At 36.6% G+C, this 12,340-nt stretch overlaps 3 protein-coding genes and 1 long non-coding RNA gene across 4 annotated transcripts; all 4 read left to right on the forward strand.

Annotated features, from left to right (window-relative positions):
- Nucleotides 1-347: 347 nt before the first annotated feature.
- Nucleotides 348-693, forward strand: LOC122035101 (ethylene-responsive transcription factor 3-like). The gene has a single exon (XM_042594487.1). The coding sequence runs from the start codon at nucleotides 385-387 to the stop codon at nucleotides 691-693; it is 309 nt and encodes a 102-aa protein (XP_042450421.1). The 5' UTR covers nucleotides 348-384.
- A 75-nt stretch (nucleotides 694-768) lies between these two features.
- Nucleotides 769-1,238, forward strand: LOC122033852 (60S acidic ribosomal protein P2B-like). Its single transcript, XM_042593012.1, has 2 exons — nucleotides 769-890; nucleotides 958-1,238. The coding sequence occupies exons 1-2, from the start codon at nucleotides 803-805 to the stop codon at nucleotides 1,236-1,238; spliced, it is 369 nt and encodes a 122-aa protein (XP_042448946.1). The 5' UTR covers nucleotides 769-802.
- An 851-nt stretch (nucleotides 1,239-2,089) lies between these two features.
- Nucleotides 2,090-2,531, forward strand: LOC122035102. The gene is made up of 3 exons (XR_006126898.1): nucleotides 2,090-2,215; nucleotides 2,293-2,383; nucleotides 2,475-2,531. It is a non-coding gene; the product is annotated as an uncharacterized LOC122035102 (long non-coding RNA).
- A 260-nt stretch (nucleotides 2,532-2,791) lies between these two features.
- On the forward strand, nucleotides 2,792-4,091 carry LOC122035100 (probable magnesium transporter NIPA6). The gene is made up of 5 exons (XM_042594486.1): nucleotides 2,792-2,845; nucleotides 2,917-3,007; nucleotides 3,098-3,258; nucleotides 3,389-3,516; nucleotides 3,590-4,091. Exons 1-5 carry the CDS (start codon nucleotides 2,836-2,838, stop codon nucleotides 3,737-3,739), a joined length of 540 nt encoding a protein of 179 aa, XP_042450420.1. The 5' UTR covers nucleotides 2,792-2,835; the 3' UTR covers nucleotides 3,740-4,091.
- Nucleotides 4,092-12,340: the final 8,249 nt, after the last annotated feature.

Below are 12,340 nucleotides of genomic sequence, written 5' to 3' on the forward strand. Positions count from 1 at the left end.
ATCGCTCATAGACATCAGTGGAACAACAATAGTTTTAAGCAAAAACCGATGTCTTTGAGTATTTTACATCGGTTTTTCCAAAAACCGGTGTCTATGAGTGCAGATTTTCGCTAATAGACATCGGTTTTTTTAGCCGATGTCTATGAGCGCCTTTTTTTCATTAATAGACACCGATTTTAACCGCGGTTTTTAAAACCGGTGTCTATGAACCAAAATTCTGGCGGACTTTCTTAGCGCCCTTTCTTTTGGGTTTCTCCTCGCCTTGGATGAAGCAACCAGCCAATTTATCTCCTCACCTTGGGTTTCTCCTCTTCCTTTGATCCCATTTCTCGCTCCCTCTTCCCCTTCTTTTGTTCCTTTTCATTCCGTCGATCTGTTGGCCAGATGAAGAAAGGCCGAGTTCTGGTGGAGCCGGCGGCGGCAGTAGCGGAGACGCGGTTCCGCGACGTGCGGAAGCGGCCGTGGGGGCGGTTCGCGGCCGAGATCAGGGACCCCTGGAAGAAGGTCAGGGTGTGGCTCGGAACCTTCGACTCGGCCGAGGCTGCCGCTCTGGCCTACGACTCCGCCGCTCGCGCGTTCCGTGGTTCCAAGGCCAAGACCAACTTTCCCCTCGCTGCCGCCGCCGCTGCGTCTCCCACCCCTACTCCTGCATTCCGCTGCCCTCCCTCCGCTGACCCAACCCTAGGGTTTTGATAAGATACAAATTGGAATTAAGCCGACCCACCTCATTCTACGCACTCATCACCGAGAGGTCCGAGACCTTGCAACAGCGGCATCGTCGTCTGCAAATCTCGAAGCGAAGATGAAAATTGTGGCGGCTTATCTCCTGGTCGTCCTCGGCGGCAACCCCAACCCCTCCGCCGATGATATCAGATCCATCCTTGAATCAGGTCGAACTCTCTTCCCTCTCATATTTATCTTGGTTTCATTTCGGTGATCCTTGTTTCTTGCTTGTAGTGGGAGCGGAGGCAGAGGATAAGAGGATCAACCACTTCCTCGCGGAAGTCAAGGGCAAGGACATAACGGAAGTCATCGCTGCCGGCCGGGAGAAGTTCGCTTCCGTGCCCTCCGGTGGCTCTGTGGCTGCCATCGGGGTCGCCGCCCCTGGTAGCGGCGGCGCGGGCGGCGCCCCAGCTGCAGAGGAGCCTAAGAAGGAGGAGAAGGTGGAGGAGAAGGAGGAATCCGACGAGGTGAAACTCCCTGTCTTTCCCTCCCGCAAATTTTCGTTTCCGACATAAATTTGTGGTTTTTTTTCTTTCTCGTTTCCAATTTCTGTTTTTGGAAAACACAAGCTATGGAGATTGGTTTGATTGCTATTTGTTGTAAGTTTTGAAGGTAATGGCAATCTTTTTTATTTTATATACTAGCATATCACTTAAACGGCTACAAGTATGCCACTTTTTCCAAATTTAATAGCACATGGTAAAGTCCTATCTTGTGATCAAGGTTCACAAAGCATATACAGAGGCATAAAGTCATGCATACAAAGACTGAATATTGTTAGTAAAGTGCATAAACTCTCAAGTATTTGGATTAATTAGAGTTGAAGATGTAAGGGGTGGAGGGAAAAAGGAAATCTTTGTTAGTATTAATGATAAGTCGCCATGATGATTACCATTGTTATTGCTAAATTTGTTGATCTCCTATGTTTAACTCATACCTCAAGTATGTAATTAAATGGTTTAATTTCATACTTTTTCGTATTGTTGTGCATACGTAGGATTTTGTTTCTCTGCAGGGAGTTAGATGAGTGGTTTATAGACACCTAGTTGCATCTCTTATTTTCCTCTACATGTATGCACATTTTTTGACATCGGTTGGCAATTCATGTGTATTTATCTTTATTTTAACATACTTCTAACTTTTAACTATGACCAGTGCTTCTTGAATTATCTTTGAAGGTTTGGAATCTTCAACCCAGCAGTCGTGTATGATCACCTGGGAGAAATTTATTCAGCACTTATTCTGGGAAGCTTAGTGTTCTGCATTTTGTTATACTTGAAAGTGAGCTTCTGTAAATTTCAATCTAGCTTTTCCTATGGTTATTACTGTCCTTTGTTCCTAATTTGAGAGCAAGGAAAGGAGTAGCAACACTAAGCAGTTCAAAGAATTTAACTGCTACGAGAACTGTTTCAATTCAAAAACCATCTGTTTTAAAGGAGAAAAGCAAGTTGTCCTCTGGCCAACCTTCAAAAAATGCTAAGAATGTGACCAAGTAAGGATTTCGATTTTGCAGATATTCTATCATGAATTACCATGACATGTTTTTATCTATAACTGGTGTCCTGGTAGTGTTGCTGCAAAGAATATAACGTCTATTGGAATTGCACAAGAAAATCAAGCTATTAAAAGGCAAAAGCTGGATGATGGAAGATCCAAACAGGTTAATACTTTTGAAATATTTTTTCTAATAACCTTTTTTTACTTGGGACAGTATAATTATTAATATTTCATTTTGATATGGTCATAAATAGATACACAATTTGAAAAATAGAGTTCTACTCCATAAGTCGAGATTGGGTTTAGCTAGTGCTCCTGACGTGCACTCCTCTGGTGCTAAAGTTGGCCAGGGAGAGAAACCATTGCAGCAGGTACATGATAATATGGTCAACTTTATTCTTCTGATAATTAGATGAGTGTTGAAACCATTCAGTAAGACCTTCATTTGCTCATGCATCATCATCTTTAGGATGATGCAGATTCAGTAAGACCTTCCTCTCCTTTCTTTGCCCTAGCCTTTCCCAGAGGCAATCGAATAATGGAGTCTGCTTTTTTTTGGTTGTCTAAGGCGGAGGCGGGTATGGATATTTGCTGGAACCTCTATGGTGGATCGGGATGGTCACCAGTAAGCACCCTTTTCCTTCAATTACTCTCACCTTTCTTATTTTAATTTGTCTACTGGATTTTTTTTTTCAGTGATAATAGGTGAAATTGCGAATTTTGTTGCATACATCTTTGCCCCAGCTGTCCTTGTTACACCACTGGGTGCGTTGAGCATCATTGTGAGGTAAGAGTTGCCAAATTTTGTAGATCGAGGGGGCACATATTTTAATTAATGGTAAGAAATATTTTTCATGCTGAGAAATGGTGGGTGCAGTGCCGTTTTGGCCCATTTCATTTTGAAAGAGAGATTGCAGAGGATGGGTGTCTTGGGTTGCGTGCTCTGCATTGTGGGTTCGACAGTCATCGTGCTCCATGCCCCAGAGGAAAAGACGCCGAGTTCTGTTGAGCAAATTTGGGATTTGGCAACCCAGCCTGGTATTCTGTAATGATTATTATGTGATTGATATATTGTATATATAATTTAGATGCCTTTGCGATTCAATCTACCTGCTAGATTTTCATGTAAATGCGTATCTGATCCATGATATATTCCTTGTTTTCCCAGCCTTTCTATTGTATACAGCATCTGCAGTTGCAGTATCCCTGGTGCTCATGTTGCATTGTGCTCCACGAGTCGGGCAAACAAACATACTGGTTTACTTGGGTATTTGCTCTGCCATTGGATCTCTGACGGTAATGATTCTATGATGATTGTACTGCTATTTGTTTCTTTTCCTTGCTTTATTTAATTTCATTAGCTGTGCAGGTGATGAGTATTAAGGCCATAGGAATAGCAATCAAGCTCACGTTAGATGGCATCAACCAAGCTGGTTACTTCCAGACATGGGTATTCGCTATGCTGGCAATCTCCTGCATTGTAATTCAATTGAATTACTTGAACAAGGTTGGTAACTGAAGACTCGCTACGGCTTGATCTCACTCTGTTTGTTCTTTTAATATGCATGTTCTATGCACTACAAGATGTATGGTATCTGTGTACAAAGTAAATTATGATCATACATGAACAAGTTAGGTTTCTATCTTTTCTTCATTTCACTATGTATCTATGTTGGAAGTAAATTATGATCATACACGATCAAGGTAGGTTTCTATCTTTTCTTATTTTTAGTGTGGTATCTATATAGGAAGTAAATTAAGATCATACATGATGAAGGTTGGTTTCTATCTTTTCTTCGTTTTAGCATTTTATAATTTTCTTCTTCCATTTTATCAAAATATTTTCATCTTTTTTGTACTCTAAGCTTGATATACAATGGCTTTTCTATTCCTAACATGAGGTCCAGCTCAGGGCTCCACGAATATTTTGCTAGATCAAGGTAGTTTATTTTTTATGATCAGAAATAGCAATCAGGGGTGACTTAAGGATTAGATTATTATATAAGAAAAATTATAGCCTTTCATTTTAAACTTACACAAATATGTTTTATGGAAGACCCCATTTGTTTGAATATCATTATTCCTCAGAGAAGCTGCAAACAACTCGAACTGAAAACTTATATGTTCATGCTAAAAGACTGCAACTTGTGTATTTGGTATATTTCCTAGACAAAAGATAGACAATCTAAGTAAATAGAAATAAATTCTGTGATTTGTCTCCATAATTTGGAAGACCTAGAAGAAAATTCTCAAACTTGTATCAAGTGTTTTGTGCTTAAATTATCCAAGAGCTTCTTCTTGTTGTGCAATGCGATTGAGTTGCATGTGACTTGCTTAATCAATATTTTCTTGTGGAAGGTCTATTAATCATTCAAATACATGATTTGGTTTTATATCTAAAATATTTCTGTTTGTGGCACCAGGTTCCAAACTATTCTATTTGAGTGGTATACATTCAGCCCATTTAGCTATAATTCTCTAGTGCTGTTTAAGAAGACCTCTAGTATAATGAATTGCTGGTTAGATCTAGGTCTTGATCATCTGAAGCTAAAACTGACGCATTTGTATAATCTCTAGATAACATTAGAGGTGATGACATTCAGCAAGTTCATTCGTGTTTTGTTTGAATTAATTTCCCTCCTCTTTTGTTGCTTCCAGATAGTTTTTGATGTTTCAAGGTGGTTCTGACAGTTTTAAGTTTGTTAGAAATTTATCAGTTGATTATATTTGCTCTGTTTTAAGGAGGTTCTATCTGCAGGGTGATCTTAGCTGTTACTGATCAATCTCTTATTAATTTCAAAAAGAAAACTTTGGTTATATTGTTCAGCCATGAATGACAATCAGGTCAAGGTTTGCCCTTGAAACAGATCTTTCAGTAATACACAGTTTAAACTTTCCTCGATATGCTTTTGTTTGGTGCAGTTGTATTCTAGCACATGATTTGAGTGAAAGAAGTCTTCCAGATATATATGTATATAAGAATATACTGGAAGTCTTGAGAAAATATCAGTGGAAGAGAGCAATTAATATCCAGGTCCTATCATGATTAGGAAATACACTCCCTAACCCACATCGAGAGGAGTCTCAAGCACCAGAAGTACCCTTTGGGTTCTACACAAAAGGAGCCTTGCGACCAATGCTCTAACTAAATTTAGTTTATGAGCCTCCAAAAATGCTTCTACATTATGTCCAACTTGAAAAATTAATTGCTCTCTTCCAAGTCAGATATGGATGTCAACCACTAGAGAGAGTTCTAAGGACAATTTGCCATCTTCTCTTGTTGGGAATGGACATTGGAACTTGTACCAAAAGGTTCAAATTCATGAAATTCAATTGATGTTCCAACTTAAAATATAGGAGTTTATTGTCTTTGTTGGGCTTTGTTGTATGAGTTCTGAAAATAAATTAGTTTCCATTAATGTATTAGTGTATATTGCAATTTCAATTTGCATATAAGGTATTTATCTCTCAAATCCTAGCTATTTTACAAATTTTCGTAATAATATAATTTTCTTCCTTAAGCTATTACTCTATTTTTCCTATTCAATTCAGCTACTTTACGATGTTTCTCTACTTTTTTTTTTTTGGCCGATACTTTTAACACTGCTGTTGTTTCTCCAGTCTACTATGCCATGTTCACAATCCTCACTATATTAGCAAGTGCCATCATGTTCAAGGTACTAAATACAGGAGAGCTGGTAATCTTTCATGATCGTTTTGTTTTTCTATTGAGGTTTGCCTATTGCTGACTTCTTTGCAAATCCAGGATTGGTCCGGGCAGAGTGCAAGCAATATTGCATCTGAGATTTGTGGGCTCATTACAGTAATTTCTGGAACCACAGTGTTACATTCTACAAGAGATCCGGATCCTCCTTCCTCAGGTAAACTGACTTCGGATTGTATAGTATTATTATTATTTTTTCATTAGGTCAATCATGTTTCTAGCTCAAGCCTATTGAAATTACTGCTTAAATTTGATAATTTCTTTTTTTGCTTCAATTGACAATCTGGTGGTTCGCAGAATCTGGAGTGTGGACAATCTGTTAAGGTTGTCTTTAATCAGATTTCGATTGTGCTACTAGAGATTCATAAATGAATATTTGTCAATCTAATCAGCTGGTTTGGCTTAAGAATAAGATCAGTAATAGCCAACCAAAGTCTAGTAAAAATGCCCTCAAAAGTAACTAGAGTGGCCGAAAAGAGGGAATTAGAATTGGAGAAAGAGATGGAGATTATTAAGGATATCAATGTATATATTAGTCTCTTTCTCTCTTTCCTAACAACTTAGCTTTTAGGATAAATAGTCAGCCAATCAAATTTGAGAGAAAAAGAGAGGAGAACCTTCACTAGTGCAATTGGCGACCATGCACCACTCTTGTTGTCCGCTGTGCTGTAAGGCAGAGTTGACGGATGTAAGTGTGATATGTTAGGATCTTTATGTTCTTGAATTTGGGATCGTTTCCAAGGTTTTTCTGAAGTAAAATTGCTACTTAGGATCTCAACGTCCTATCATAATCGATGTTTCTGAGTTTTGTGACCTTGTGCCCTATGATTGCAGTAATTGGCTAGTTTGCATCAAGAAAATTCCTTGCTCTTGATAAGAAAGAAGACCATTAAATAGCTTCCTGATTGTGAATACTTCATTACTTGTAAATTAACCAGATATAGACTTTTCAGTTGATCTGTTACAGTAAAAGCCAGTAATAGAAACTACTTAACCAGATATACACTTTTAGACCCCCATCTTCATGCACATGGCTAACTGTACTGATGATGCAACATAGAAACAGGTAATTTGCTGCAGTTCCACTTAATTAATACTTTCACTGCATATCAACCCACCTTGTGTTTGCCTGCTTCATTGATTGCGTGGTGATGGTGAATTTTATAACTTTTGCTCCTTATTGTATTATGTCTATTAGCCATGTGTATACAAAGGGCACAGTTGCATTCTTGCTTATGAGATTTGGAAGATGGCATCAGAGGTAGTACAATAAATAGTATATCTCTTCATTTGCTTGTTAACTATGAACATTTTCTTTGTTCTTCTATGCTTCCTTCACTGTTATATTCGTTATCTTCCACAGTAGCCTTTAAAAACTCAGTATTCTATTTTATTTGATACATGTTCACATTTGTTTTAGTTATTTGACATATGGTGGATTTATGTGTTTTTACAGTTTACAAATCTCAAGTACTCCAGAGTTGAAATTGATGAAGTGCGGTTCGAGTGGGCTGAATGCATGCTAGATTACATTTGAGACAGTTGTACCTTGATGTGTTAAAAGAATGTTATACTTTGATTTTGATATCTATTAGCTAGCTTTTGATGTAAAAAGAATGTTTGGGTATTTTATGGATATTGTTGTAAGAAAATTATTTATATAATTTGTGAATATTTGTGTATTTTATGGATATTATTGAATGAAGAATATTTGTACAATTTGTGAATATTTGTGTTTTTTTTTTGTTATTGTCGGTTTTAAAATCAAATCTGTGCTGTTAAAAAATATACATATTACATCGGTTTTCCACCGATGTAAAATCGGTGTTATAAACTAATATTACATCGATCATTTACCGCTGCCAAAACTGGTGTTATTAACATACAATATTACATCGGTTTTACACCGTTGATGAAACGGTGTCGTTAAGTGATACTACACCGGTTAATAACCGATTCGAAGACTGGTGTCGTTAAGTGATACTACACCGGTTTTAACCCGATGTCTAAAATGGCAGACTTTTAACATCGACTTCATAGACATCGGTCGAAAATCAAATAGACACCGGTGGAAAACCGATGTCTATGAAGATATTTGTTGTAGTGTTCCCAGTTAGAAGTGTAGGAAAACCTTCTTAAAGTAACAACTCAGCTAGAGTTCCAACAAAATTTCGTGTTCTTCATATTATGGTTACAAAACACAGCTCCACAGAATCAAGTCAGAATCTGGACAACTTCTTAGATCAGATTCTAATCCATGTTTCAGAATTCCAGATTTGCCACCTACCCAATCTGAATTCCTGATTTTCTCAGAATTTCAAGGCCTCAAGACTTTTGTGAGACAACCATTTCTGATTTCTGTACTCCGCTGCTACAGATTCGGGTAAAGAAATTATGAGTCAATGAAAGCGTTTTAGTACTACAATTGCCCAGTTCTATATTAGTGAAGAACCAATTCAATCTCATGCTAACCAGCAGCAACAATTCAAAGTCACACTTCTCAATTCTGCTTCACACTTCTCAATCATTGCAGCTACCAGCTAATGCTTTCAGAATTCCAGCATTCCAGTCTTAAGTTTCGAAATGCAATTCCAAGGTAACTTCAGCTTCAATCATAAAGAATTTGAAGTTATTTCTGGTGAAGAAGTTGTAAAATGATTTGGCACACAACTGGCTTTTCTGCAAATTTTTCTTCTTCTTTCTTTCTCTGCTTACTGCATTTCTAATTTCAACTTCCAAATGCTATCAGCTTCCAGCAGGTTCCTTATTTCTGTTTTCAGCTTTTCACCTCTCTGAATTTACTTCTGTAATTACAGCAAACAAATTCAAAGATCTAAGGATTCAAGTTCAGCAATTGAACATGCTCATAATCAGATTCAAGTCGTTCTTTTCAGTAGCTAAATTCTGCAAAATTCAGCACAGCAACTCCAACAGAAAGTTAAGATTTTAGCACTTCCAAAACCTTCTTCAACCTATGTCTTCAAATAGCTTGAGTGTATCACCAAAGTATCAAGTCTTAAAATTCTAGCAATTGGAGCTTACTCTCAACATAATAAAATTCAAGACATGGATACATTTAGCACAGAACATTAGAGTCATTCTTTCACGAATGAATTTTCAGAATTTTTCACCATAAACACCTACTAAAATCAACCCTTACTCAAACATTTTCCAAACCTTGATCCATTTCTGCCATTTCAAATTCAGTTATGTTCCTTCCCCCACACTTAAAATCTTGGACATCCTTACTCATCAAGCAATTCATCCAAAACTCTCAACCAAATAAAAGAAGAATGACAAACAAAGTGGAATGAGAATTAGAATGCTAGAGGAGAATGTTTCAAGAAAATTGTGGAGAAAGAAATTATGAGAAAGCAAGAATGATAAATATCCTTCATTTCCATGCATACAAATGCTATTGTGACTTTGAAAAGAAACTAAGCAAGTTCCAGAGTTTCAATTGCTATGAGTGCATGTCACACAAAGAAAATAATAGAGTATAGGCTTGAGGTGGTCCTCTCTAGGTATTTTTTATGCAATCAAGTTCAATTGATCAAATTATAATCCACCACCAAATTAACCAATATCATGTAAGAAAAACATCCAATAATGTCACATGACCTAAAATTGATGATCAAATTTAAGAGACTTTTACCATCTTAAAAATATTACTTAGAAAATTCCCATGAAGACTTTTATTCAAATTGAAAATGCTATGTAAGCAAAATGCAAAGTATGGAAGCAAATGTGAAAATAAAATGCAAAATGTAAAAACAAAGTGCAATTGCAAAGTATGTAACTAAAGAAATGCATAAAAAGAATTTATTAACAAAGCATGAATTAAAATGCAAAAGAAAGTAAAATTAGAACCAACTCCCCTTAAATTCCGACGGTCGAAGTAGATTTAGCAACAAAATCCACACCGGGAATGGAGTACTTTTGGTTGCAATCAATTTCTTTTTATTGATCATTTTTCCATTGTAAATTCTCTCTGGAGGTCTAAGGCGGTTCAGTGTAAGCATCCACTCTGGAAGCTTATGTTCTCCTACAACATCAATCAAAGAAAACATCTCCCACACGCATGTGAGGTAAAAAGAAGATAGGAGAATATTAGTGTGGTTATAAAATTTATCAAGAATTGAATCACAACTAATGAAATCAACAATTGGTACCTCAATTAAATTTTCTGATAAATCACAAGAAATACTCACCTTGTTGTGTTGAAAGGTACCTGGAGTGGTGATTTTTACCTCTTCTTCATCATGTTGTGGCTCAAGCTCTTGTTCAAGTGATGGTTCAGGTGAATGTACATCCTCATGTAGTGATTCTTGGGTGCTTGGCTCCATAGCACAAGTCCCTACACTTACATCTTCAACTTCATCACATCCAGGTGATTCTTGAGGTAATGCTTCCAGTAAGCATTCCCCTACACTTAAATCATCTTCAAAAACATGTTCAGAACCTGAATCACTAACAACATCTTCAACAACAAAATCATTAGGATCAGAAATTTGCATAATCACATAATCATCACAAAAAATATTAGAAAAATCATGTGAATTAATGGAAGTAGGGTCAGGCCTGACAGAATCGCTACTTTCCATCTCTCCACTGGAGTTTTGTGCTTGCGACTGATTAGTAGATGATGCAATTTGATCTAATTGAATCTGTATGTTCTGAATCCTTGAAAATTGTTGCTCTTGATGTTCGATCATTTGTTGCATCATCTCTCTGAGTTTCCATGTTGATTCATCCATCTGAGGTTCGTTTTGTTGAAAAGGTTGTGGGATAAAATTTGTTGAAACTTCTTGAAATCCATATGAACTCTGGTAGGTAGGATATGGCTCAAGAAATGGTCCTTGTGCACTTTCATACCTGAAACATGAATTATCCACCCAATTAGCATTAAAACCATTAGAAAATGATTCATACCTATTTTGTTGATCCAAATTTGGGTAAATTTGATACTCAGATTGAAAAAACTGATAACTCTCCATTCCACCTTCAAAATTATGAAAATATGGATCCATGCTAAAGAAATCTCCTGTTCTTCACTACAACACTAGAAAATCAAGATTAGAAGATTCAAGAGCATAAAGTTTCATACACATGAAAACATGAACAGTAAAAGCAGTTAAAAATTCAAGAACAACCCAAAATGAAAATACAAAAGAGAAATAAGCAATCAAATCAATCAACATGCTAACAAATAAAATCAATCAAATCACAATCTAAAATTATACACACTACTAGTTAGTTGCTCCCCGGCAACGGTGCCAAAATTTGGTGTCGGCCTTTTTGCATGTCACAAGGCGCTCCAAATTAATAAAGATTGGAACCCATTTAAACTAAAGAAAATGCGTGTAGTAAGGAGTCCCAAGTCGTATTTTTCCAAGGTTAACTAGTGAATGTGTGTGTATCCTAGAATTAGTTCCAATCAAATTCCTACATCAACAAGATCAATTTAACTTTTCATTTAATTAACACTTCAAACTGAATCCTTACACAATCACAAATAGATCAAAGAATGTCCATTCTCACCTCAACATGATTAAACTTCTCCTCATCAAATTAACAACAATTAAACTCAAATTCTTAAGTATCAGCTCATCAAATAAATCAATTGAATTCCCTTCCATTCAAGTTCACAGAAATAGAGCCTTCAAGTATTTAACATTGACACTCTTAGTAGCCATAACTCAACTCAAATCCTCATCAAAGTTACAAGAATCGAAAATAACAATCCATTCTCTATCACAATCAAATTCAACACTTACTTGATCACCAAATCTTGAATTCACTCCACAATCAACAAGGTTAACAGAATTTATAATGAAACTAAACTCAAGAATTGAAACTAAACTCTAACTTGTTGAAACCAAAACATGACTTAAAAACTAGAAATAAGTTGCAAACTAATTTAGTAACTGGACAAGATTTGGATTGCCAAAAACTCAACAAATCCAGAATGCAAGTAAGAAACTCAGAAATGAAATTGCATAAACATCAAGTAAGTAAATTGGGGCTTAAATTGCTGAAATCTAAAGAAATCAAAGTTACGAACAAGAAATCAAGAATAGAATTGCAATTGAAATTCAAACAAAATAAGATAGCAAGGAATAGAATCAGATCTGATGATCTGAGCAAATTCATGGACAATTCAAAGACAAAGTTAAGGAAACTAAAACCCTAAACATTCCTTAATCCGGATCCAAGCCCAAACTTCTCCAATCTGCTGTAACACAAACAGAATGCTCTCAGAACCCCTATAAGCATTCAACAACAATCTCTGAGCTTCCAGCTATTACCAGGTGATGATCACAGCATCTTGGAAACCTCCTTTTAGCTCACATTTCTCTGATAACCTCACCTGCTGAAGAAAACAGAGCTCAGGTT

Source organism: Zingiber officinale, chromosome 11B (assembly GCF_018446385.1).
Source record: "Zingiber officinale cultivar Zhangliang chromosome 11B, Zo_v1.1, whole genome shotgun sequence".
Lineage (NCBI taxonomy): Eukaryota > Viridiplantae > Streptophyta > Magnoliopsida > Zingiberales > Zingiberaceae > Zingiber > Zingiber officinale.